The sequence below is a fragment of the Gavialis gangeticus genome, unplaced genomic scaffold (assembly GCF_001723915.1).
Source record: "Gavialis gangeticus isolate Ggan-Ray unplaced genomic scaffold, GavGan_comp1, whole genome shotgun sequence".
Classification (NCBI taxonomy): domain Eukaryota; kingdom Metazoa; phylum Chordata; order Crocodylia; family Gavialidae; genus Gavialis; species Gavialis gangeticus.
The window spans coordinates 56,445,643-56,472,708 of record NW_017729034.1 but is presented as its reverse complement, the minus strand read 5'-3'; the positions used below and the strand labels follow the sequence as shown (position 1 = coordinate 56,472,708).

At 44.8% G+C, this 27,066-nt stretch overlaps 1 protein-coding gene across 1 annotated transcript in view; it reads right to left on the bottom strand.

The window, feature by feature from the left end:
- RAB4A (RAB4A, member RAS oncogene family) overlaps positions 1-13,888 on the bottom strand; it is a 40,454-nt gene extending 26,566 nt beyond the window's left edge. The window contains exon 1 of the mRNA XM_019527062.1: positions 13,718-13,888. Within this exon, the coding sequence (XP_019382607.1) occupies positions 13,718-13,748 (31 nt within the window). The 5' untranslated portion in view covers positions 13,749-13,888. The remainder of the gene's footprint in view (positions 1-13,717) is intronic.
- Between the last annotated feature and the right edge of the window lie 13,178 nt (positions 13,889-27,066).

The following is a 27,066-nucleotide window of genomic DNA, read 5'->3' as shown; positions in this document are numbered from 1 at the left end:
CCCCCCCCCAATCTTGGGGTGTGCACAGCAGTGGAAGCCGCTCCCCCTGGACGAGCTGCAGCTATGTCCCATGCCCCACCCTGCTAGGCAGCATCTGCTCCTGCCCCAGGGCCAGTCCCATTCCCTCCCTCCCCATGGGGCCTCGATCTACACCCCCCTGTCCCTTCCCTCTCCCCCCCACTTCCCCAAGAGACTTACTGGCCGCTCTCCACACTGCTGGGCTGTGCTCCTGGCCACCTGCATGCTGCGTTACAGCTGCGCAAATGCATGGAACATTTAATCAGCCATATTATTGGCCACGAGCCAAAAAAAGCTGACTGCTGATACTCTCAATTTTCCTTATATCGGTGCTGATCCAATATAGGACCAATGCATCGGTGCATCACTAGTTAGAAGGGTTTTTTTGTTCTGATTGGTGGGTATTCTAGATAGTAACTTTTCTAATGGGTTGAGAAGTCATTCAACCTGCCATCACCTCTTGTCTGAACTTCTGAAATAACCCATAGATGCCCTTCATAGAACACTTCATTTTCTACACAGTTGTTTTCAAAACTGTTTTGCAGAACCCTGGAGTTCCATGATAGGTCATATGGGGTTCTGCAGAGAGACTGGGGATAACAGCAGAGCCAGCCAGGTGCCAATGAGCCACCGTTGCTGAGCTGGGTCACTTGGCATCAATCTTTAGGAAAAGGGTAGGGGTTCCATAGCAGAAGTGATATGAAAGTACTCTGTGACTTGAGGAAGTCTGAAAGGTACTGCTCTATGCCACCAGGAAGGGCTTCACAAACCACAACTGTTATGGAACTATTACATATACCATAAAAACTCAGTGAACTCTGAAAACTACTGAATTTCCCCTTTTACAGCCCAAAATGGTATTAGTTACTGCACATGACGAAGTCCTAAACTTAAAAGATTTTCCACTTGCACAAACCCCACCCCCCCGTCAGAAAACCCCAAAGAAAGTTGTGAACAAAGGTTATAACAAAGAGAGAGTTTATTTCAACTTACATTCTCCTATGTATAACACATGACAGTATCTCTTTAAAAATCCTTTTGAAATTTAGTCAGTTCCAAAAACTTAATTAAAATTATTTTCAGGTACCATATCTGGCCAGGTTCCCTGTTAGATTTTGTAGTTAAACACACAGAGAACAATATTTCCTTTAAAAACATTTTGCCTTTATTTTGTTACTATGCGAAAGATCTATTGCATAGTGAGTATTCTCAAGCACATGAAGTACGCTTGAAAGAACTGCGTAAAATACTTTCACTAATTGTAAGAGTTACTTTGTAGCAATTGGAAAGAAAAGCTACCTGAAAATATTTTTTAAATTGACAATATACACTTAAAATAGCAGCACAGGGATTATATGTTTGCCATCTCTCAGTCATTATTTGTATCACAGTAGCACTACTAGCACAATCCCAATCCTGATTAGGATTTTCTTGTGCCGAACACCCACATTTTTTGAGGCAGGGAACATGTAATCTAAACAGCTGACTAGATCAAGTTTGCTGATTAAAATGGCCCTGTCTAGACTACAGATGCACCTTTCTTAGCAGCACTACTCTTAAACAAACTGCTCTGCTCTATAAAGGCTCTCTCTCAAACTGGAAGCAGTACCATCTACACGTGACCCAGAGGGTGGGCTAACAAGCACTGGTGAGTGACAGTGCTAATTAACCCACCCACAGCAACAGATGGATATGGCTACACTGCTTCTAGTTTAGGAAGCTGTACATCTGACATTTTCAGGGCACAGCTTGGCCAAGTAGATTTGCAGTTTGGATGTGGTACAAGACAGGGCTGTCCAACTTCTGACTGGCTGGGGGCCCCAACTCCCTCAACAATGTGGACCCCGCCCTGCCATGCTATAGAGGGTTTCTGGGTCTCCTGGTTCTTCAGTCTGAGCTGTGCTGCCCCCAGGGTGTGGGTAAAAAGCAGAAGCAGGAAGAGGAAGGTGGAACCTGGAGACTTCAGCAGCAGCAAGAGAGCAATGTGGAGAGCAGTGCCTAGACTGTGAGCCTGGGTGCTGCAGGCTGCCGGTTGGACAGCCCGGGGCCCCAGACATTTCTAACTAGTAGCCTAACAAACTTTGATGCAAATGAACTGCTTTAACAGTGAAGCTAATGCTGCATTAATGAAGTGTCCATAATTTGTGTTACCTGAAAATCTTGTAGTTAGACTATGCACTAAAAAAGGTTCTATTTATTAAGTGCAAAGCCTTCTGGTTTACTAATTCACCAAGCAACAGGTAAAATGAGGGTCTAACTACTTTTCACTCTGCCAGTCTCACAAACTTCTCAAAATACTCACTCTAAACTACCAGCACAGCTATATCAACTGACAGTTATGATTTCTCCATTTCTGTAGTTTTGGCAAGGTTTACTTTGAATGATGTCCCTGAACTATACTGATCCATGCTAAAGCTTTAGTATGATTCAGAAACCTATCTATAACAACAACAAAACTGCACTGCATCTGGGTCCCCTTGGCCTGGCTGTAATTTTAACATGTACTCAAATGCACTTAAGGAAACTTTCTATTTGTTAATTGTTTGCAACACAGAGCACCAAATGCAACTGAGACTGTAGTGTTTGTAGGGCGGCTTAATTGCATGCGACTTTCCTCTTAGACTCTTCTTCCCAAAACAGAGATGAAAGCAAAAAGCCTTGTAAGTCACTTCATTTTGTGGTTTGTTTTCTCTCAACCCAACTGACAAAGCAGCTTTGAGTTCCAGCATTCCACTTAGCTGTCAAGGCTGTTGCCCTAGAGAAGTCTCTCTTTTAAACTCTGCAGTTTTCTTCTGTGCAGTGCAGCTGAAAAGGAGTATGTCATTTAGACACTCCACAAACATTTGCTGCCATCACACCAGCCATGAACACAGGTTAAAGAGTGTTAAGAATCCATGGTTGTAGTCAAGAAATGCTATAGCTAGCCACAAAACTACACAGGATAGGTTCAACAAGGAGCCCAGCTCTGTGGCTGTACTAGAGTGTAAGAGAGTATATGGAACCCATTTATTCTCCTGCATATCCTAAATAACCTATCCGCTTCACCAGGCCTTTTGAGGGATTCGGGGGTGGGGGGAAGTAACAGTACATGAGAGAAAAAGCAGCAGCCATTGGGGATATTCCTTTTCTGGCATCAGTGGGTAAGAACTGGCAAAGCTTTGATTCCACCCATAACGCTGCACTGGTCAGCACAGCTTAGCTGGCATGTAATGGCCGTGTCCAAACCAGCACAGTCATGTAGTCTGCAGCATCACATACCTCAGATTCAGGCATATCCTGCACTGCTATCTGGCAGCATGGTGGGTTTTTTTTTTTGGCCCCTGGAAATCCAGAAGTCAAACAAAAAAAATCCAAAAAACTTTCACCAAAAAATGGGGTGGTGCATGAGGGGACAGTGCACGTTGTCCAAAAATGGAGCTTTGTTGGCCAGAGCCACACTCCAGCTGCCAGCCAGGCTCCAACAACAATGGAGCTGCAGCTTCCCTGGCCCCCAGGTACAGCTTCTGAGGCCAGCAACTGTGCTGGTCCCAGCCTCCCCTATCCCACCTGGGGCAACCTGCTGCATGCCACAGGTGTTCCCCAGGGACAACCAGCAGCACAAGGTGTTCTGCTGCTAGTTGTTCCCTGAGAACCAGATGTCTACGCTTGTCTGGAAGCAGCCACTGTGGACAAAAGTAATGAAACCATGTTTTATTTTCTGCTGCTTTCAAAGGGAAAGAGACACAAAATTGCATTGTTCCCTACCCACTCCTTAAATAATACAGTTGTGCATACCTTATTTCAAAAGGTTGAAATTGGGCTCTCTGCTGGATTCTTCCTAATTTATCCACAGACCTCTTAATGTGCAGTGCCCCAACTGGACATAATGCTCCAGGTAAGACTTCACCAGTTCCGAACAAACAAAAAGAATAACTTCCCTTGACTTAAAAGCAATGCTCCTAGAATTGTAAGAAAGTAGTGCTGGAAGAGACCTCACAAGGTAACCGAATTGAGTCTTCCACTCAATACAAGATCATCCTTAAGTGACTCTAAATAATCCTGGCCAAGTGACTGGACATCCTGCTCTTCTCTAGGTAGCCTGCTCCAATGCTTTACCACTCTTACAGTCAGAAAGTTACTCCTGATCTCCAGCCTAAATTTCCTCTGCTGCGGCCTGAGTTCATTGCTCCTAATCCTGCACCGGACAGCCACAGTGAAAAGCCCTGCAGGCTCACTATAATTGCCTTTCAGGCATCAGGTATCTTTCTAACACAGCCCAGTATGCTAGGACAGGGGTTGTCAACTAGGGGTACACTTACCCGAGGGTACTTGGGAAGGCCCCAGGGGGTACGCAGTAGCAGTGCGGAGAAGCAGGGGCACTTTCGGTTCTGCTGGCAGCACTCCTGGTTTCACCCCCGATGCTCATTGATTGGCTGCCGGGGGACGCCCCTGCCTGTCAATCAGCTGCCAGGGGACCCTCTCCCCCTCAGCCACCAGCCAGGGAATTCCCTGCTTCTCAACCCGCGGGTACACCAACCGAAAAAGGTTGAAAACCCCTGTGCTAGGAATATGACAAGGGGCTTTCCATGTTAAATGAGGAAAAGACCAGGTCTCAGAATCAAGTATTACATTGAAAAACCTCAAGAAAAACCCAGAAACCAAGACATATGAAAGTTGTTTGCTTTTCTATTTTTTGTTCAATAAACAAAAATAATCTAAAAACCAAAACAGTTGCATGTGTACTATGTTTCTATGGGATGAAAGGACTGTGGTTAAATAGTGAGCATGCAAGTCTACTATGTCTAAAGCGTTAATAGGAATAATATAAATAGTTGGTAGTATATTCTTATAACACAAAAAGTTACTAGTTATGAAAGATACTACACAACATTTTTTTTAACCTGAAGATTTCTACCATACTTTTGTTGGCCTTTGTTTGTGTGGCAGTTATTTTACTATTCAAGATTACAACCAAAGCTTACCTTTTATGTGGTAAAAAGGTAAAAAGCTTTTTATTCAATACTTTGCAATACAAAAAAGTGCCCCAAATATTTTACACCTTACTAAGAATAACCTCCTCCTCCCTGCTTCCACTTCCCACAGAATCCAGCTTCGTTCCAGCATGTTTGACCAAAATCCGATAGTGAAAACCAGGTATGAGTTCTGATTAGAAAAATCACAGTTTTCAAAGACAAGTAGATACTTAACTCCTTTAGGTACACTTCGGATCTCATTTACATTACATATATAGTGATAGTGATAGGTAGGAAAATAATCCAATCTAATATTAAAAACACCTTTTGAGTCAGCATTTTTGTTAAAAATATGTTATTGCATTTGGTACCTTCCCCTTGCACCATAGTCTCCAGAGCTGCCTTGGTTATACAAGAACTCGTGTAAACTCACACATTTTTCCAACGTTATCAGTAGCAAATATAACTGGAAGAGAAATGTACAGTAAAAGCCGTTATCCAGCATTTTACTAACCAGAATATTCTATTAACTGCAATTCTGGCTGGATGGGGGGGAGGGGGGAAGCTCGCATGCGGCTGCCGCCACCCACCACCCTACACTGCTGCAGCTCCATGTCCAGCCAAAACGTCCACCCTGCACTGCCACCGAGAAAGCCATCCTCAGAATTTTTAGATACTTGGCACCCCCCATTCCCCACTTGTGCCAGATAACAGGGCTTTTACTGTAATATCCACTATCTATATAAATAATTATTTGCAATAAAATAGCCTAAGAAACCAACTGAAAGAGCAAATGTTTGCAGAGTCCATTTTTAAAACAGTGCATACACCCTGACAAGGTTGAAGCAGTCTTTCCTATGTTGATTACAGCACTTAGCACGTTGAGAACAACACTAATATGGCTGACTAGCTTATCTGACATTATGAAAGCATAGGAGCATGATGACCGCAGCCTGCAATATTGAAATATGGGCTTTCTTGAGTACATGAAATATTCTGCCATTTTTAGGTTGTGAATTGGATGTTTGAAACATGCATTTTTGCAAGGACATCACACACAGGACTACTTGATTTTGACACACTGGTTGTATCCACACAAGCAGGTGTGTGCCTTTCCAGCAGCACAAATAGTAGCAGCACAAATCTGTGCTGCTACTTCATGCCACAGTGTATGCACCTGTCTGTATGCTTTGCAAAGGGAACACATTGTCCTGCTGCTCCAAATGCTGCAGAGGCGGGCTGGCTGGGGCACAAGGTGGTTCAGTAGGGACTAGACATCCTCTGCACTGAAGCATCCTGTGCCCAGCCACCTGGGGGAGCAGGCAGCCTTGGGCTGCCCAAGGCCGTCTACTTCCGCATCTCCATCACTATGGAGCCTCCATACTGAGACTCCCTGCACCCCAGCCAGCTGCTCCCTGGGCTGCAGCATGCCTCCAGACAGGGAAGCAGGCAGCCTTGGGCTGGCTGCTCAGCTGTCTCCATGTGCCTCAGCACAGGGGCACCCCCATTTCTGCATCTGTCTGCCACTTTTTTGTTGTTGGGTTTGTTTGTTTTTTCCTGGCAGAAAATCCCAGTATCAAATTTTGCCCCAGTGCTGCAAGTTAGCTCTGCCATACACTGATTAAAGATGCAACTTGTGCAGTTTACGGCACTGCAAAGAGGTTTGCAGCACCACAAACTACGTGCACCTGCACATCTGGATCCAGCCACTGTGATCTTCATTAACCAAGATCTAATTATAAATCATACATTCCATGATAAACCTGAACTAACGATCTGCAGAAAAGCCTTGTTTTTTGTACCACTGGTAAGAAACTGCATTTTACACTAGCAACGTTTAAAAATCAAACACTCAGGTTTTTTTGTGTTATTTTGATTAAAAATATGGGAGGCAATATAAAATACACTGAATTTGCTGCTTATGCATCACAGATTCTTCTGATAATGCAGAGCTGGATTTCAAGTTGTTAAGGAAAATATTAAATTTTTAGTAGCTGGAAAAAGAATTGTTAGCATTTTTGAAACTTGAAAAAGCATAGGAGGCAGCCTGTGATCAAGGGGAAATACATTAACTGCACATATAAACAGTTTATAGTGAAATAATTAACTGTTCATGATGGTTAAAACTTTTCCAAGATGTCTGAGACAGTCCGAAGCCTGGATTTTTCAAAAGAAAGCACTACTTTTCTCCTCATTTGTAAGTTATCTAAAAGCAAAAAATCCACATGACTCTTAATGTTCTTAGACTGTGTAGGTTAATTGATGCAAGGGGAAAGTTTCAAAGCAAATTCTACCGCTGCAAAATTCATAAGACCATGCATATAATGGCAATCAAATGCACCTGTCAAAGTGAAGTGCTCCATTCCACTTCTACTCCATTATTTACTTTCTATATTATACCAGTCTAAGACAAAGGCTGAAAACCTATGGCCCGTGGGCCAGATACAGCCCACAAATGGATTCCATCTGACCAGAGACTGCTTAATCCAATTCACAATTTACTAAGGGCATGCTGATCTTGCCAGCCATTTGATCTGGTTCATGTTTTGCTAATCGCCAGCCTATCTGCCCCAAGCAGGTGCTAATGCCCATAGTGGAAGGCTATTCTCCTGGCTGCAGCCTGCACTCACAGTTGGGGAATGACACTTGGCCCATGGTGCCAGCCAGGTTGAAAGCTGTGGCCTACATCTGCAAAAGGCTGCTGGGCCCTGGTTTTAAGAAACAGCAATCTCAAAGTAATGAAATCTGCCAAGCTAAAATTAGTGTATTTGGTATGCAACTTGAGACGCAGGTATGAATAGTCTGAGCTAGTACCAGCCATAAACTGATCCTAGTTGGAATCTTGCTCACCTATGTTAATAGGCAAGTACAGTAAAAGTTCTGTTATCAGGCATGAGTGGGGAATGGGGGGTGCCAGTAATCTAAAAATGCCAGTTACCTGAGGCATGGGTTTCCGGCCACATGGCGTGGCGACAGCACAGAGTGGTACATAGCGGCCGCCACGTGCAAGCTTCCCCCCTCCTGATGTCCAGCCGGAAATTCTGGTTAGTAGAGTGTGCCAGTTAACACAGCTTTTACTGTACTAGTTATGAATGCAAAAGGTCAACATTCCTAAGCAAGAGTACACAAACAGCTCTTCTGTGACTTTTCATTCCTATAATTTGGAAAAGCACTTCTTCAGAAGTAGATGGCATCTTTCTAAATCTCAGTTACTACACTTGCAGTCATGTATTAAAGCAAAAAAAGAAAGACAAAGTTGGAAGTTTCTCTTTACTTTAAATGTTGTTTTGTTCCCTTTTCGAGGGGGTGGGCAGGGAGGGGCTTATACACAGCAGAAAAAACTCTACAAAAAGACAGAAACGTAAAACCACATGCTCTGAAGAGATTCAACGGCAGATACTATAAACTTATTTTGCAAGCTGACAGTACTTTCTTATCTTAAAAAAATACTGTTTCCATAACACTACTCATTGTACATTTATGTCCTTCTACAAGGATGCAGACAAAGCACGCCATAATATGTATTGGTCAGTTTTAATTCTAATGCATCAATTTTCCAAACATATGATATGGAATGGTACAAAGGTTTCAGTCACTCAAGTTACTCTTAATTTAGAAGCTACTATACCTACACAAACATTATGTTAAGATAAGAGACCAACAGCTTTAATTATGAATTAGAAAAGCAGAAGCTGATAATGAAGAGGATCAACTAATATTGTATGCAATGACAGGCCATTGCTTGTAAATTAAAGAAAGCTTCCCATTTGCCATCTCCATCAATATCAAGTTACCCATTCTTTTTTTCCAAAGCTCCAATAAGCTCTACTGAAGTCTAAAAAACTGACTGATTCCCTCTATACCTTTCTTCAACACAAGTCTGTTCCTTCAGTGCTATTCCGTATGTTAAAAGCCTTTGCCATGCTACCATGTCAAGTTTTCCTGTAGTCTCAAAAATATTATTTTGCCATACACCCCCCCCTTACATAGTTGGCTTCCTATCCTAACCAGTTTCAGATAAGAGAATGCTGGTTTTGCATTAATCCAAACTGTCATACAGTAGCCTTTCCCAGAAGAAAGAAAATAAGGTGTCTCTATGTTCTTGTCTTGAGGCAGAGTGAAAGAGTTTACAGTATCAATTGCTCTAAAGCCATGTAGACTTTGCTGATAGGGTGGTAAATTATCATGGATTAGCCTCCTGTTCCTCTGGGGTAAGAATATGTGCCTGGATGGTTACTGCAGAGCAGATGGCACATGATAAAACTTCACCTATTTACCCCACAGCAAAAAAACAGTGTTTTTCAAACTTTTTAAACACAAGATACTCCTTAGAAAATGCCAACTCTTAGCTGTCACTTACTTTTTGGCTACAGAAGAATTGCTCTATTATTTTTATGTTTCAAAGAACCTGAACAGGCCAGAATGTTTTAGACACTATGGAATCCTATTTGAAATCTCCAAGTCCACCTTGAGAAATGCGTAGGTGTTTACACACCTAGCAGTTCTAATATTGTGCAACAGCTTGGTTCTGTGAGAATCAATATACAACAGTTCAGAATCACTGCCACAGAGTCTTTCAAGCACTGATGCCCCAGGTAATAGGCAAACAGAATCCTGAAGAGCAACAAAAACAAGAACAAAAATTATGCCAACTAATTCACTGAGAAATCTTGACAATATCTTCCATCTTGCTCATACCAACAAGTATCTGCAGCCAACAAAAATTGTTGCATTCAACGTTTTTGTACAAGATAGATGTCGACCAATTAATTTTGTTCTAAAGTCACAACAGATTTACTCAAAATTGAACTGAACCCGCATAACCTACATCATCATAACAATTAACTACAGTAATCAAACATTCCCAGAATTGTATTTACAAACTAGCTTTTTCAAATGTAGCCTATGTGCAAGATTTCAATAAAAAGGTGCCAAAAGAGAGGGCCAGGGTTGCACCTTAGAGATTAACCAGTTCAGAGAAGCATGAGTTTTCATAGGCAGCAACTTATTTTGCCAGGTTGTTGTTATTATTATTAGATATATCCGATGAAGTAGCTTGTTGCCTATGAAAGCTCACGCCTTTCTGAACTGGTGAGTCTCAAAGATTCCACCTGACCTACCTTCTGCCTGATTTCGTAACAAGACAGCTAACCACCTTTAGGGGTGGGTCAAAAGGGGACTAGACAACTTTATTTTAAATATGATAGTTAGGGATAGAACTTCAAACACAGGATTTCTTAGGTCACTGAACACTGGGAGCTGTAGGAAGTGCCTCTTTCTGCATATGCCCTACTTAAATACTTCTTAGCATCCTCTTCCTGCCACACACTGGGTGTGTCTACAAGAGATACTAAATGTGCAGTAGACTAACTCTATTGCACACTAGTACATCAAAGCAAAAGCCATGCTAGTGCACTAATGTGCAGTAGAATTAATCTACTGTGCATTAGGGCTTTGAGAAATTTTGCCAGGTGTTTTGTTTCTAAGCTGTTTCAATGCATTTTGAGCTCAAAACAACAGCGCTGAAACTGCAGTGACAGCCAGCTGAAACCCAGCACACAGATCTGGAGGCCCGTGTCCCTCAGGAGGACTGCAGGGTTGTGCCAGACTCCTCCCGGGGGGGTGTATGTCCCCAGATCTGCATGCGGGATGACAGCAGGCTGCTGCTGTCAGCTAGGGCCAGTACCAGCACTGGATTATTTCTGGTCCTCGGTGCAGGCTACGCAGAGAGGAACCCAGTGCTTGCAATTTTCATCTGAATCAGGCATGAAATGACAAAGTTATAGGCATTTTCATGATTCCCCATTATAGCCTATGGGTGAAATGATGAAACAGTTTTGATGAAACAAAACGGAACAGTGCTTTGAAACACTGAAACAAAACACTGTCCCTTTCGAAACAACAAAACGGAAGTTAAAACGACACAGTGCTATTTCACACAGCTCTACTGTGCATTAGCATCGCTAAAAAAGGCATATGCTGATACTACTGCACGGTAGCTCCAGTTACTGCGCACTGAGTTAGTACCTATTAATACAGGTACTAAACTTAATGAGCAGTAACTATGACGCATTAATTCATGTGTAGATGTGCCTGTGAGAGACCAGCTTATTTGTTATGCCTTGATAGTGGGCCTAGGTCTACCAGAAACCATAAGTTGTCTTTAGTTGCTAGAAGGAGACCACTTAACATGCAAAAAAACAGTTTCTTCAGACAACAAACAACAAAACAGGAATGACAGTGAAGGCTACATGTTAATAACTAGGGTGCCAAAGGCAGACATGGAGCAGAGAACTAAAGCTAGTGCTCACAGGTCTTAAAAGACGTCCAAGGACCCACTGGATGCTGCCCAGTGAAATATTGCTTGGAGATGGGCATAAATAAGGGAAACGAAGACAGGTCTGCTGTTGCCAGGGTCCCCTGTGGCCACACGTCCTTCCTCTTCATCAGGTAGATGGATATCTTAGCCAAGGCCAGAAGGAAACTGACCAGACTGATTGGCTAGATTGACCTCTACTATGGACTAGTATGGCATTTCTTATACTCTTAATACAAACTATAAGAACATTTGTGAGCCTGAAACCATCACAGTATAATAATACAAGACTGAAAGATGCTAACTTTTCAATTAATCATAGAAAAGTAGGGCTCAAAGGAACCTCTGGAGGTCATCTAGTCCAACCCCCTGCCTGAGGCAGAATCATCCCTACCCAAACTATGGCATACAAATCACATAATAAGCCTGGGAAACAAGTCTGGCCCTGGTTGGCCTGGCATATATTGGTTCCTGCTTTCTTCAGTCTCCCCTCCCCCCACCATCTCCAAGCTGCCAATTTAAATCACTGTCCAGCTAGATCACCCCAATGGCTGACAGTCACAGCTGTTACCTCTACTGCTGTGCCTCACAGCCATGGAGATATCCCTAAACTGTAGGAATTTGTTTAGGTTATATCTGCCTATCATTTATCCCCAGTTAACTTCTGTGGCTCAAAGATCTGCAAGACAGTATGTAGATTGGCAAATAAAGCCCATTTGAGATCCACTCTGACCCTATAGTACCTAAGCTCCAAGATAACATTACAGGTGGAGAGGGAGCTGAAGACTTAGGGAGGCATCCCAGTTTATTCTGGGAGTGTCAGGTGGGTGGCATATTAAGGTTGTTCTCAGACCTGTGCAAAAAAAAAAAAAAAAAAGAGGTTTAACCTCTTCTGAATGAAACTTATACTGCATCCTCCCAAAACTAAGAGGTATTCATAATCTCAGAAAGGCTGTCCTATTCTCAAAGTGGAAGTGTTATATGTTTGGGGAGAATAAACCTTTTATTGAATGAGCTATTAAGTAAAAGGTGCCAGAATGACCTGCTGAAGCTCCTGATCTATATAGATGCTGGGCAAGCAGGGTCAAACTAACACAATGCCTCTTTCGGGCACGCGCTGGGCTTCATGCGGGGATAAGCCAAGCTGAAAGTAAAGTGCTGGGATTTTTGGGGGGGTTTTTCCATGTCGTCAGTTAGCAGCCAGTAGGGCATGAAGGCTCATTTATTTACACAAGCTCAAGAAATATTCTGGAGAAGAAAGTACTCCTGGGAGGTAGTAGAGGGTCTCCATGCTACTACTACTCTGCCTCAGAGGTCCGTATTACCAAAGCTATTTCAGGTAGCAAGCAGTCACTCAATAGCATGCCCATATTATAATATGATACTGCACTGGATTATCTTAATTTGACTTAATATGGGGATACATAGAAAATTGTATCACTTCTCTCTGTCCTTCCTCAAGCCCTCCTGTACTTACTTGTATCTTTCATGTTTCTGGGAAAAAGAATCACATCTTTCCATAAATCTGTAGGCTGTCTACCACCATAAGACTCTGCTCCTAATTGGGATTTCTGAGCTCCACTGTGAGTAATGAATAGTCACGTTCTGCTAAAACTGTGACTCATAACTGGAGTACCACAGTGCCTGGCCCACACGGGGTGGCAAGTCAGTCTCCTTCACAGTCCAGGCATCCTGAGCCTGCCTCCCCTCCCCATGTCCCAACGGTTCCCTGCATCCTCTCCTACCACTACTGGGAGTATGAGAGGAGCAGATGAAGGAGCCGAGCTGAAAACCACAATTCCTTGCACCCCACCCCCCAGCACCACACTGCCACAGGTGGACACCATTTTTTTTTAAACTTGGTGTATTCTCCCACTCCTCCCATGCTCCTGGAGCAGGCTGCTGGCATCCAAGTTCCCAGAGGAGCAGCTGCAGCACCAGTGCTGTGCTCACGCCCTCATGTACTGATCAGGGGCAGGCAGCAAAAAAAGAAGAGAAAGAAAATAAAGCAGGGTCCAGCCCCTGCCATCCTCACGTTGCACAAGCCTCTGTACATCTAGTAGCCACGGCCACCCCTTCCTGCCCCCTGCAGGGGTCTAATGACCCTCTCCCAAAGTCCTCAAATCTGCCTTGGCCACACTGAGTACAGCCCCGTGCCATGCACCGGGGTTACTGAGCCTGCAGGTATCGAAGCCGATACCCAGAAGCCGAGACGACAGGTGCCGAAGAATCACAGAGAAGCGGGGCGGGAAGGGACCTCCAGCCCAATCCTGCCCGAGGCAGGACCAGCCCTATGCCAGCGGGGCTAAGACAGGGACTCGCGTCACCCCCCCGGGGCGGCAGGCCTGGCCCCAGGCCCAAGGGGGAGCAGGGCACTGCCCCGAGCCGCAGCCCCCGCCTCACGCGCTCAGGGAGACGCGGCCCCTCCTACCGTAGGTCTCGGACATGGCAGTCTGCGACATGGCGGGGCCAGACCCCACCGCCTCGGGCTGCTGCTGCTGCCCGCGGGACGAATCCCAGCAGCGCACACCGACCCCTACCCACTGCAGCCGCCTCAGCCGGGCCAACCGCCGCAGCAACGGCCGCGTGTCTGCGCCTGCGCGCTCCCGCCTCTCCCCTCGGGGCGGAGCTACGCGTCTGCGCCTGCGCGTTGCCGCCTCCCCACCCCCAGCCACCAAAACAAAGCGCACGTGCGGCATTTGACGGACTGGGCAGTTGGGGAGGAGTGTGTGCGCACGCGGACGTTCCGCTGGTGAAATGTATTGGCGTGCGACGTGAGCGCCGCGCAGTTGGCTTTTGATGTGCCCGGGGAGGAGCCTGCTGGAGCTTGTCATGGCGGCTCCCCGCCGCCCCCCGGTATCGGTCACGGGGGTAGCGCGTGACACTGCGGGGCAACGCCTCGCCTCCCCTCAGGTTCCATTCCTGACGTCACCCGCGTCCCAAGTACTCTGAAGGCGAACAGGGCTCAGTGGCTTGCTGCGCATGCGCAGTACTGTGAAAGCCACCAACCTGCTGCAGTGAGGCCCGTGCAGGGTGGTGCGGGCTAGTTGCCAGCTTGGGGATGTGATATGGGCTCTGCTACTGTGTAGCGCCCTAGTCCTCACCCCCAGGGCCAATCCATGCCAGGGAGACAATAACTAGCCCAGACCAGGCTTCGCATGGCCACTCACTCAACCCCAAGATACAGTGCTCCCATAGTGAGGGTGCCCCCCCCCCTCCACCAATCAGGAGTGAGGGCTGCACCTTCTTCCACAAATCAGAAGTGACGTGGGACTGCTGCCCCCTTAACCAATCAGCAGCAAGGGGCGGGGCCACCACAAAATGGCTACTTTTCCTCTTCCTTCACTGGGTGGGAACCTTGATCCTCCTGGCTTTGCACCGCCTTACCTCTAGGCACAGCCAATAGAATTGGGAGGATAAATGATTGACATGTGTTTGCACCAATGAACTGGAAAAACAGACTTTTTTTTCTTTGTTTTTTGCTGCCCGTTCCTCGTTTAGAAACAAATAGGGAGCAAGGGGGTCTCAGAACTAATGGCCCCCTTAGCCAGGCTCCATCCAAGGGGTGCCCAGGTGCACCCCTTTGCTGGAGGGGCTGGAACCTAGGGCCACTGGGGTTTGCTTCCCTTCCTTCCTGGGGAGGCCAGAATGAGCAGGCTCAGGTAGAGCACTGGTAGTGGGACTTAGGGTATCAAAGGGATAATTGAGGTTATAGACAGCCCCTGAATGATCGGCAGTCCAGCGGGGCTTGGTGGAAGGGGGTGGGGGGTCCCAGATGATTGGAAAAGGGCAAACATAGTGCCCTTATTTAAGAAAGGGGAAAAGGAGGGTCCAGGAAACTACAGACCAGCCAGCTTTACCTCAGACCCTGGAAAGATCATAGAGCAGATCCTCAAGGAATCCGTTCGTAAGCACTTGGAGGAGAAAAAGGTGATTAGGAACAGTCAACATGGATTCACCAGGGGCAAATCATGCCTGACCAGCCTGATTGCCTTCTATGGTGCGATGACTGGTTCTGTGGATGCGGGGAGACCAGTGGATGTGGTGTACCTTGACTTTAGCAAGGCTTTTGATATGGTTTCCCACAACATTCCTGCAGCCCAGCAAAAGAAATCTGAGTTGGAAGAATGGACTATCAGGTGGATAGAAAACTGGCTGGATCATTGGGTTCAGAGGGTAGTAATCAATGACTAAATGTCTAGTTGGTAGCCGGTATCAAGCAGAGTGCCCCAGGGGTTGTCCCGGGGTCAATTTTGTTCATGGAGTGCATCCTCAGCAAATTTGAAGATGACACCAAACTGGAGGGAGTAGCAGATATGCTGGAGAGTAGGGCTAGGATTCAGAGACCTTGACAAATTGGAGGATTTGACCAAAAGAAATCTCACAAGATTCAACAAGGACAAGTGCAAAGTTCTGCACTTAGGACAGAATATAAACCAACAGTTTGCCCTTGTTGCCAAGAAGGCTAATAGCATACTGGGCTGCATCAGTAGGAGTGTTCCCAGCAGATCAAGTGAAGTGATTATTTCTCTCTGTTCATCACTGGTGAGGCCACATCTGGGGTATTGTGTTCAGCTTTGGGCCCCCACTACAGAAAGGATGTGAACAAATTGGAAAGAGTCCAGTGGAGGGCAAGGAAAAATGATTAGGGGGATGGAACATGTGACTTATGAGGAGAGGCTGAGGGAACTGGACTTATTTAATCTAGAGAAGAGAAGACTGAGAGGGGACTTAATGGAAGTCTTCAACTACCTGTAGGGGGGGTTCGAAAGAGGATGGAAATAGACTGTTCTCAGTGATGGCAGATGACAGAACAAGGAACAATAGTCTCAAGTTGCAGCATAGGAAATTTAGGTTATATGGCAAGAATTTTCTCACTAGGAGGATACTAAAACACTGGAACAGGTTAGCCAGAGAGGTTGTGGAATCTCCATCCTTGGAGGTTTTTAAGACCTGGATGAACAAAGCTTTGGCTGGGATGATCTGGTTAGGGATGGTCCTGTTTTGAGCACGGGGTTGGGTTGGGCTAGATGACCTTAGGTCCCTTACAAGTCTCATTTTTTATGATTCTATGGAGCTGAAGCCCAGGCCCCAAGTCTCTGATGTCAGGGTATTGCTCTGGCCATCAGACTCCCAACTACCACAGGTATAGCAGTCCCTTTCCTAGAGTCTCATTAAGGTCTAAGCCTCATGGCCTGTAAGCCTAAGGGTATAGATAGTTTTTACACAGACCTTCATGCAAGCTAAGAAAATTCAAAAGATCATTAAAAAACAGAAGACTTCCTGAATGCAGGCCCTCTTCATTTATGAACACTCCCAGGTAAAAAGCTTATAATTTTTACTCTGATCTAAATTAATACTATCAAATAAATGAGGTCCAGCCTGCTAAAATAGCTTGCCCATCTCTTTCTTTTTTCCAGCTCTCATCCAACACTGTTCTTCTCTCCCCAGTCATTTCCTATGACTCATTTAAAACTCCTTTGACTTGTTGCTGTTAATTTCTATTCCTTCCAACCCCTGCCCAATTCTGAGGGCAGGAAAAACTACCTCCTCCAGTCTCAGCTACCTACTTACCATATCTATTGTTGGCCAAAGCACATATGTTAAGTGTACGTAATTACTCCTAGTCTGCTGGATAACAATGTTTGCAATCACCCTTCTTCAGGCACAGGGAGTCTCTGCTGTTCTAAGACTGGCATCTCAGAGACTCCCTGTGCCTGAAGAAGGGTGATTGAACCCAGAAGCTTGCAAAGAACTTTTTTCCAGCTATTTAGTTGATCTAATAAAATATATCACATCTACCCAAAGAGCCTTGCCTGCCTATGTCCTTAGACCAACATGGCTACAATCAAAAACTTAGCAAGTTGAATACACATTGAAAGAAATATTTATGATCCAGCCATTTTTATAGTAACAATTATACGATTTCATAATATTAACCCAAATTCATAAGTAGTATGGGTAGATTTGTATAACTATCCCAGCCCTGATATGCACTGTTTAAGGGGGTCTAAAATGCAGAAATTAAGTTGTCCCCAGGTGAGGTCCTATTGCTCAAGAGGCTGGTGCAAGAAGTAGGGAGCTTCATTAAAGTGCTTTAAACATGGCAGAAGTAGTCAACAATTGATCCTTCTTGATCATGATGTATGCTGTGAGAGATCACCAGGACCTTCAATGCATCTGCCTAGGCAGAAATACAGAGGAGGAGAGGCTGCCCATAGCATCTGTCCCCCACTTTAGACCACAGAGACAGTACCCAAAGGCCAAATAGGGTACAGACATTCAGTGTATAAATGGTTGTAGTTATATGCACATTTGGGTATCAAACCCAGGTCTCCCACATGGCAGATAAGGATTCTATCACTAAACCACAAAAACAGGTTAAACATGGCAAGGTATTTATTAATAGTGATCAGAAAAAAAGGTAAGTGGGAAGGTTTTGTTGAAGACCAAGTGAGAAACGGGCCACGTCTACATGAGAACCTGACTGCTCAGTAGCTTGATTACTACTGCACAGTAGCGTCGTATGGCATGAAGCATGATGTGACACTGCTGCACAGTAGTAATGAGCTACTGAACAGTAGTAATGAGCTACTGTGCAGTCAGCATCACCAATAAACTGTTTGGAGACGCTACTGTGCAGTAACTCTGGTTTCTCCACAGTCATTTAGTACTTGTATATACTTGTAAAATTCAGATTGGGGAATCTTGTTTAGGTCCATATCTACGATAAGCTTTGGGGTTTCACGCTAGGCTTGGAATGCAGTGACACTCAGGTGGAAGCTCTTACCTGGCAGGGGAAATACCCTGACCAAGGTAATACAATTAAAATGGCACTGTGTAGTGGAGGGTTGCATCCTTGTCTGCTTGTGGAAAGGACTCGCTACAAGATCCTCATAGTTAGCTTCCCACTGACCAGCTTTCAGTGGGAGGATCTCACTGACTTTCTGGAAATGGGAGACTCCTCCTAGCTTGCTCCTGTGGCCACACAGTTGAGGGCAAGAAAAACTCAGGGACATCTGAACCCCAAGCCTCCAGGCTTGGGCTTGCATGTAGGATGCCTGCCAAAGGATTTGGAAGTATCTGAAGCCCCAGGTGGGGGTGGAGGATATTTACTGGTTGCAGGGCCACATATGGTTTTTGAATGATTCAAACAGATTTGGACCTGATCTGGCTAATTTGACCTGGAACATGAAAAATTTTCCTTTAAGGAAGAAAAAAAAAAGGAAAGTTCTAGAATAATTCTTGGGTTAGCCTGAAGGTGGCACTAAAAATCTATAATGAAGGCACTGAAATCAATTTCTGTGTGTGTGTGTGTGGTTTTAATAACCCTGGTCTATATATTACACACAGCTCTTCCCAGATGCTCCAGAACTGCGGGAAAGTATGCAAAAATCCCCCCTCCCTGTCATATTTTCCTGGTTCTTGTGCTTGATGTTGAAGGATGGAGGGAATCTAGCATAGAAGCTGCTGAATTTGAAGCAGTGATGATTTTGTCTCAGGGTCCAAATTAAATATATAAAGTCCAAATGAAATATTACAGCAGAGACATTCAAAAGAGCCTCAGGGAGGTAGGTACTCTACTTGCACTGAATGTCACTGAGTGCCCATCCTCATGTTTATATTGTTGCAGTGTTTCCTTCAGCCTTCACAAAAGGCCACATCCTTGCTCTTAACTCACACATTCAGCTCCCATTGAAAGCTTCTAGCAGTTGTGCCTGCAGTATAAAATAAAGGAATAGTCCTGAACTTTCAAAAACAGCCAGCAGTTTAAAGGGACCTGAATATCTAAAAGTGCTAATCTCCTACCTCCTGGAAATCGTTTAAGTATTTCAAGATGGACATCTAAATATTGAGACACCCCAAATTACCGATCACTTTAACAAATATGTCACATTATGGAAAGTTAAAAAAAATAGGCACTGCCTAGAATAACTATAGTGGAAACATCAACATGTAGTTGTCAAGTTAGCCTCATGGTGACACCAGTTAACTGTTGTGCTAATGATACAGAGCTATAATGGGATATAGCAAGCTGCGTTTATTCATTTTAAACAGTTGGAAATAGCTGAAGCTTCGTATTTTTATTACTGCCTTCTTGAAATAAAAGGTTTGCTAATAGATTTCTAGGGAACACTCAAGGCCTTCAGTACAACAAAAAACTCATCCTGCCGTTTTAAGGTATTCAGAGGCAGGTTATGTAACAAAAGTCTGATCAACTGGATGCAGTTTATGAAAGAAGTAACATAATGTTCATGATTCAATGTCAGAACTTTCTGACCATCAGTTGATTCAAATGTAACACTGACTGCACTTGATGCTAGCTGATCCCTGCAATTTTTTTCCTGCTTAGGATGCGGTGCTGGAGTTCTCATAGTCAGCAGAAGGTCAAATGTATTGTGGCTCCAAGGTCTGCCGTTCATAGTTCTTCATCCCATCAGAATGGTATGTAAATGTCCAATCTTTTTAGGGTTTCAGGCCTCTTGAGGCTCTTAAAAATGTTTAAAAATCTGGTCCTTAATGTCAGTTTTAACTTTGGAGTTGCTTTCTGACATGAATCTGATTGCAGTTGGACTTTTGACCTGTCTCTCTCTCTACAACCACATTTGGTTAAAGAGACACCTTATAGAGTTTAGTTCAGTAATTCTCAGACTGTGGTCCAGGATGCACTGGAGCCCTACAAGGTGCATGCAGGCCATCCACAAGAGCAGTGGTTAGTAATGTTTTCCAGCTGCAGGCCCGAATGACCCAGCTCAGGTCTGAGGTACTAGGACTGAGTTACCGTTGCCACCTTCTTCCTGCTGTCCAGCTGCAGTACACTGTGAGCAAAGCTTCCCTTCCATTAAAGTCCCTGCTGCCTGGCTGCAGAATGGTACAGGCCAAGCCCCCACTGCCTAATGGCGCCAAAGCCATGGCTCTGCAGGCTGGATCAAAAGGCTCCATGGGCCAGTTCTGGCCTGGTGACATGGTCATGGTCCTATTTTCTGTTTTCAGCCAGTAGATCATTAAGGAAAGCTTACAATACATTCCATATTGTCCTAATATTACTTTCCTGTTTGAACAATTACTACAACTGCCACCAAAGTGGTCACAAAAGGAAGGAGGGGAGGAAGTTCTATGGAACTTTCTTTATAGGAAGATGTGGTGCACAATTTGGAAGAGGTGTGAGAAGACTTGCTTTAAATAGTTCAGTGGATCATTATTTTACCTCTATGTGGAAAAAAGTTGCAGTCCTTTTCCTATCATACAGGTGTCATAATGTGCAGTCCCAATCAGCACTAGCATCTGTGGTGGTAATTTTAACAGAGCAATAGGAAAGGGATGAATTGCTTACATGCCAGACCATGACTACAATGCAGTGCCTTGGGTTTCATTGCTGCTTATTATTATCTGAACTCATTTTGTGGATGCATTGAATTTCCAAGCCTAGTGGTGGGGAATATACTAGTGGATGGCAACTTGGGCAGCAGTGACCATGAGATGATTGAGTTCAGGATACCGAGGAAAGAAAGGATGGAGAGCGGCAGAGTAAGGACCTTGGACTTCAGGAAAGCAGACTTTGATTTACTCATGGAATTCATGGTCAGGATCCCCTGGGAAGCCAGGCTGAGGGGCAGAGGAGTTTAGGAGAGCTGGCTGTACTTTAAAGAAGCCTTACTGTGAGCGCAGGAACAAACCATCCTGCTGTGCAGGAAGACTAGCAAGTATGGCAGTAGACCAGCCTGGCTTAGCAGGGAACACAAGAAGGAAGCTTATAAGAAGTGGAAACTTGCACAAACAACTAGGGAGGAGTATAAAAATATTGCTCAGGTATACAGGGATGAAGTCAGGACGGCCAGAGCACAATTGGAGTTGCAGCTAGCAAGGGACATGAAGGGTAACAAAGGGTTTCTACAACAAGAAGAGGATCAGGGAAAGTGTGGGTCCTTTAGTAAATGGGGGAGGCATCCTAATTACAGAGGATGCAGAAAAAGCTGAAGTACTCCATGTCTTTTTCACCTCAGTCTTCACAGGCAAGTTCAGCTCCCAGACTACTGCACTAGGCAGCACAGTTTGGGGAGCAGGTGAGCAGCCAACAGTGGTGAAAGAACAGGTTAAGGACTACTTAGAAAAGGGGTCAGTCCTGGAGCTGATTTTGTTCGATATCTTCATCAGTGACTTGGAAGATGGCATAGAGTGCACCCTCAGCAAGTATGAACATGACACCAAGCTGTGGGGAGAGGTAGATGCACTGGAGGGTAGGGCTAGGATTCAGAGAGACCTCAACAAATTGGAGGATTGGACCAAAAGAAATCTCATGAAGTTCAATAATGAGAAGTACAAAGTCCTGCACTTAGGACAAAACAATCCCATGCACTGGTACAGCCTGGGGCCTGACTGGCTAAAAAGCAGCTCTGCAAAAAAGGACCCAGGGGTTACATAGAATCAGTCATCAACTCATAGAAAATTAGGGTTGAAACGGACCTCAGGAGGTCATCTAGTCCAACCCCCTGCTCAAAGCAAGGCCATCCCCAACTAGATCATCCCAGCCAAAACTTTGTCTAGCTGGGTCTTAAAAGCATCCAAGGACAGAGGTTCCACAACTTCTCTGGGTAACCTGTTCCAGTGTTTTACTATCATTCTAGTGAGAAAATTCTTCCTAATATCTAATCTAAACTTCCCTTGCTGCAACTTGAGACCTTGCTCCTTGTTCTGTCATCTGCCATTACTGAGAACAGCCTAGCTCCGTCCTCTTTTGAACCCCCCTTCAGGCAGTTGAAGGCTGCTATTAAATTCCCCCTTGGTCTTCTCTTCTCTAGGCTAAATAAGTGGACAATAAGCTGAATAGGAGCCAACAGTGTGCTCTTGTTGTGAAGAAGGCAAATGGCATACTGGGCTGCATCGGTAGAAGCACTGCCAGCAGATCAAGGTAAGTGATTCTTTCCCTCTATTGGGCACTGGTGAGGCCACATCTGAAGTACTGTGTCCAGTTTTGTACCCCCCACTAACGAAAGGATGTGGACAAATTGGAGACAGTCCAGTGGAGGGCAACAAAAATGTTGGGGGGGCTGGAGCATATGATTTCTGAGGAGAGGCTGAGGGAACTGGGCTTATTTAGTCTAGAGAAGAGGAGACTGAGAGGGGACTTAATAGCAGCTTTCATCTACCTGAAGGAGAGTTCAAACGAGGATGGAGCTAGATTGTTCTTAGTGGTGGCAGATAACAGAACAAGGACCAATGGCCCCAAGTTGCAGCAAGGGAAGTTTAGGCTGGATATTAGGAAATGCAATCTCACTAGGAGGGTAGTAAAACACTGGAACAGGTAACCCAAAGAGGTTGTGGACTCGCCATCCTTGGAAGTTTTAAAAAGCCTTGGCTGGGATGATCTAGTTGGGGATAATCCTACTTTGAGCAGGAGGTTGGACTAGATGACATCCTGAGGTCCCTTCCAACCCTAATTTTCTATGATTCTATTGTCATAAAGTCTGGCACTTTTCCTCATTGCTGTAATCATATAACTATATCCCTGAAAACTGTCCTTTTTTTTTAGCTTTATGTAACTTTTGAAATAATGATGAATTTAAAACAAAATGTAATAGTAAAAACTTAAGGCCAGATTATGTTTTTATATGTGCCCGCACAACTTCGTATGACTTCAGTGGGAATTTTATAATTGTATTGGAAGGTAGCATGTGGTCTTGGCTGTGTGTATATCTATCTATCTATCTATCTAGACAGATAGATAGATAATACATAGCTCATGGTCCCTAGAAGTGATTTTTGGCCCAGGTCATAAAAATCATTTTTACTGCCATATTATCATTTTTCTTTGGCTATTTTACCAGAATTGTACTCGGGAGGGGAGAGTGATCAGGACACCAGCTCCAGGTGCTGATTTGGAGCAGGCATTTAGATAGCCATGCCTCATTTGAGTCTGCTGTTGAGGTCTAAGGCTCTGAACTGTTGGGCAGCAGTTCTTGGGGCCCGATGGCTTGACCTTGCTGGCTTTTGTTAGCAGGGCATGCCCTCTGTCTTGCCTGCATCTTTTAAATAAGAGGGGAGGATCCTCGATGGTTTACACCTGCCCTCACAAGCATCTTGTTGTTTCTTGGGGCTTTACCTCCCCCTTAGACCCCATCCTTATGCCAACCAGATCTTATGCCAACCACATCTAGGCTGTGCGCCATCGGATGGTGGGATGGCACTGTCTTCCCAGTTGGGCAAATAGTTGGGCTTCAGCCCTGGTAGGTGTTTTCAGAAATTTAGTGACAGTCCCCCTCAGGGGGCAGGCTATGGATTCGGCATATCACACTTCCTGTGTCTATGTTTCTTACTCGATATTTGACATCCCCCTTATCACAGTTCTATGGGGTTCTATGACAATGGCCATCAGGGATAGTCTGCCAAGTCCTTAATTTTTTCTCATCTAGTGTTGCTAACCCTTAATGTGACCAGAGGGCCTTGTAGCCCCATCCGGAATGGACTCAGTTCACTGCTGTCGCTGGTGCAGTGAAAAAAAATATGTCTCTTGGGGCCTCCGTGTCATGCTGTCAGCTCCTCTGCAGCATGGATCTGGTCCTTCGGTGCTGAGGCTCCTTCAAGCCTCAGATCAGAAGAGCAGGCTCCATTTTACTTCCTTCACTCCTGCCAGGGCAGTCTGTGGTGCGGGTCAATGCCCCCGCAGCTGTGCTCCTAGGCCTGTGTTCTAACTTCAGCCAGTGCAGGGTCCATCTTTATGATGTGGTTCACTGTGCACTGGCCAACCCAGATCTGGCATGAGCTGATAAAGTGGGGGAGCTGTGGTGCCAGGAACTCTCCAGACTATGCCACTGGCATCTTTCCCAGTAAGTTTCCACTCCCAGAGAGAGCACCTGCTTCCATGTCCCACCCTTGGGGACTTCTGGGGAGTCTTGTCACCCCTATAGAAGTTCTTGGGGTACTCCCCACTATAACAGGGCACCAAGATGGCAGTCCCCATCTAAAAAAAATTAAATATATATATATATTCAAAATGAATGGCCATGAACCTGAAAAGGTTTTCAGTGAAATTCTGTCAGGGACCAATACTATGGTCCCTGGCTTGAAAGTGTCTCCATACTGGTGCATGGCTCTTTTGTAGATTTGTTTTCATGATTGTGGTGTATATTAGACCAGCAACACCATACAATATAATCTAATATTACTGTCATATTGGGTATATACTGAATCAAATGGTTTGTTTTTCAATACAATTTGTATACCGAGTAGTGTATACAATACTATACTGCAGACAGATTTACAGATTCACAGAACTTTAGAGGGCAGGAAGAGACCTCATGAGATCATCAGGTCCAGTCCCCCTGCTCTGGGCAGGAAAGACAGCTAGGCTCAAATAACCTCATTAAAATGCACATCCTAAAAAGCAACTTGCATTGGCCAGGAATTGAACCCAGGCCTCCCCTGTGGCAGATGAGACTGCTATCATTGAACCACCAATGCTCTAGCTGTTTTTAACTCTTTGCACAACATAATATTTATGCAGAACAGGTTTCCTCACTGGTAATACTATGAAGCAGGTTTGAGCCAAGGAAGCCTTTTAGGATCTTTTCACCTAAATATATGTCTAGCAAGTGGATTAAGCAGGGGTATGTATTTTCATAATGCTCTTTTCCACTGGCTATCACAGAGACCTTCAACAGGGGCAAATTCCCTCGCCAACAGTTAAGGAATCACTCTTTCGCATTCTGTATCAACACACTTGGTAACAAAAAAATGGAACACTCCTGATTCATAGTATTACTAATCTTGCATTCCACAGCTAAGTGGTCTGATTCTCATTTCCACTAAGGCCCTCTTGTACCTCTCCATCAGTTCAAAGGTGCCTTAAGATGAGCATGACTGCTGGGGCCTTAGCATACAATATTTTTTTAATTGCTCTCTGAGTTGAATTATCAATAGCACCTTGATGTAGTTGTTAGTGCTGCAGTTTAGGATGGATAGCACTTAGATATTCCTGGAAGAGTGCGTGGTGTCCATCAAAATAAGATGGTGCACAGACTTGGATACTTGTAACCTTGCCCATCTGTTAGAATGGCATTGTGCCTGCACACAAGCTGATCAGATCCATGCCATGGACATAGCTGCCAAGTAGCTGAAGGTTATAGTAATAACTGCCCACATAACCTAGCAAGTGACATCTTAACTGCAGGGAGGTCTCTGCACACATCCTGGGTATAGATATTAGCATCACATGCCTTTTTACTTTTGATCACACCTGTTGGCCTTAGGCTAGAAACTGCATGTATAAGCAGCAGGGGGAAGAGATTATTAGTAATTACATTTGCCAAATGCACATGTTGTCTTGCAGCAGGCAACTTGGAAATCTTTAAATCTTTCCTTTTAATAAGTAAGAAATTTATGTGTGCCAGTGCAGTTCAGACTGTTCTATGTAAGGTCAAGTCAATGTCAGTCAGTAGCACTGAGAAGAAACTGAATAAGAAAGAAAATCCTGCTGAGTCCACAGTGTAAATTGCAGGGGCAACACATACGGGGTGGGGGTGCATGCAGGGACACTGTCGACGGTGCCTATGGGAAGTTGCTGCTCGCCACCCTCCCACTGCTGACAGCACCAACGGCGTCTGCAGGAGCTCCCACTTACCACCGCCGTGGTCCTGCCATCACCACCACACTCCCACCGCTACCGTGCCTTCCCAGCTGCCAGGGGCACGTGTTGTTCATGGTAAATTGTACACTTATTCTGAGGAATGGGTACTACAGCCCATGCACAGGACAGCAGTAGGGTATAAGATGCTTTTTTATCAAAGACAGTAGAACACAAGAGATTGTACATGCCTTGATGGATAATGAGGAAAAAAAATGTAGCTGTACAGACACAAAAAGTCATAGGTAACAATACAGGATGCAAGTCTCTGTCTGCATAGATGACTGTGATCAGAATTCAGTGCAAATATCTATTTGCAGTGTGTTGTCAGTTTATCTCTGGGAGCTCTCCTTGTATATTAATATCAACTATGAACATGATTAATTCAAACAATAAAATGTAAAAAATCAGTATAGGTCACCTCTTGCATTAAGGAAGAGGACTGGGTGACGTCTTGATGTATGTTAAATTGATGGCTGTTGCGCAATCTCTGCAGATCACTGACTGCACAGAAGGATTTGACATTTGGATCAGGATTATGCTCTGTATCAACTTAGACCTGCTATCCCTGTTGAAACTGTACTATGGGTCCTTGTATATGTACTTGGCATTTAGTGGCTAAAAATGTTCCTGGTTTAATTTTTCTTGCTTAGTTTAAGATGGCTAAATAAGTAATGTGGACATGATTTACCACACAATGGCTTATTATACTACAACTAGTAAAGTGTGGTAGGGGGCACATCAGAACAATTTTACCCTCCTGTTCTTTCAGTACTACTTTACTGCCAGGTAGTGTTTTAGGACAAGATTTGATAGTTTGGTTGGTTTATTTTCTTAGGTCATGCCAGGTTGTTTTTTGGGGGGGAATTTTTGGTGGTTTTGCTTGAGAGACACGCATTTTTTGTGGGGAGGTTGAGTTCAATAGGCAGCGCTGCCTGCCTCCCCTGCAAAGCCTCCTGCTTTTTTTTTTTGAGCTATTGTTGCTTGTTGCATGGGGCACTGCTGGTTGGGGAGGGAAATCTTTTCGTGCAAAGGTCCGCAAGAGTGAGCCTGCCTGCCTCCCCCTCACAAGTCTAGATTGGCATTAGGGGTCTGTATGGCAGGCCTCCCGAAGGTGCTGCCCCCCTACCCAAGCCTGGACCCAAAGCAGTTCTGCCCTC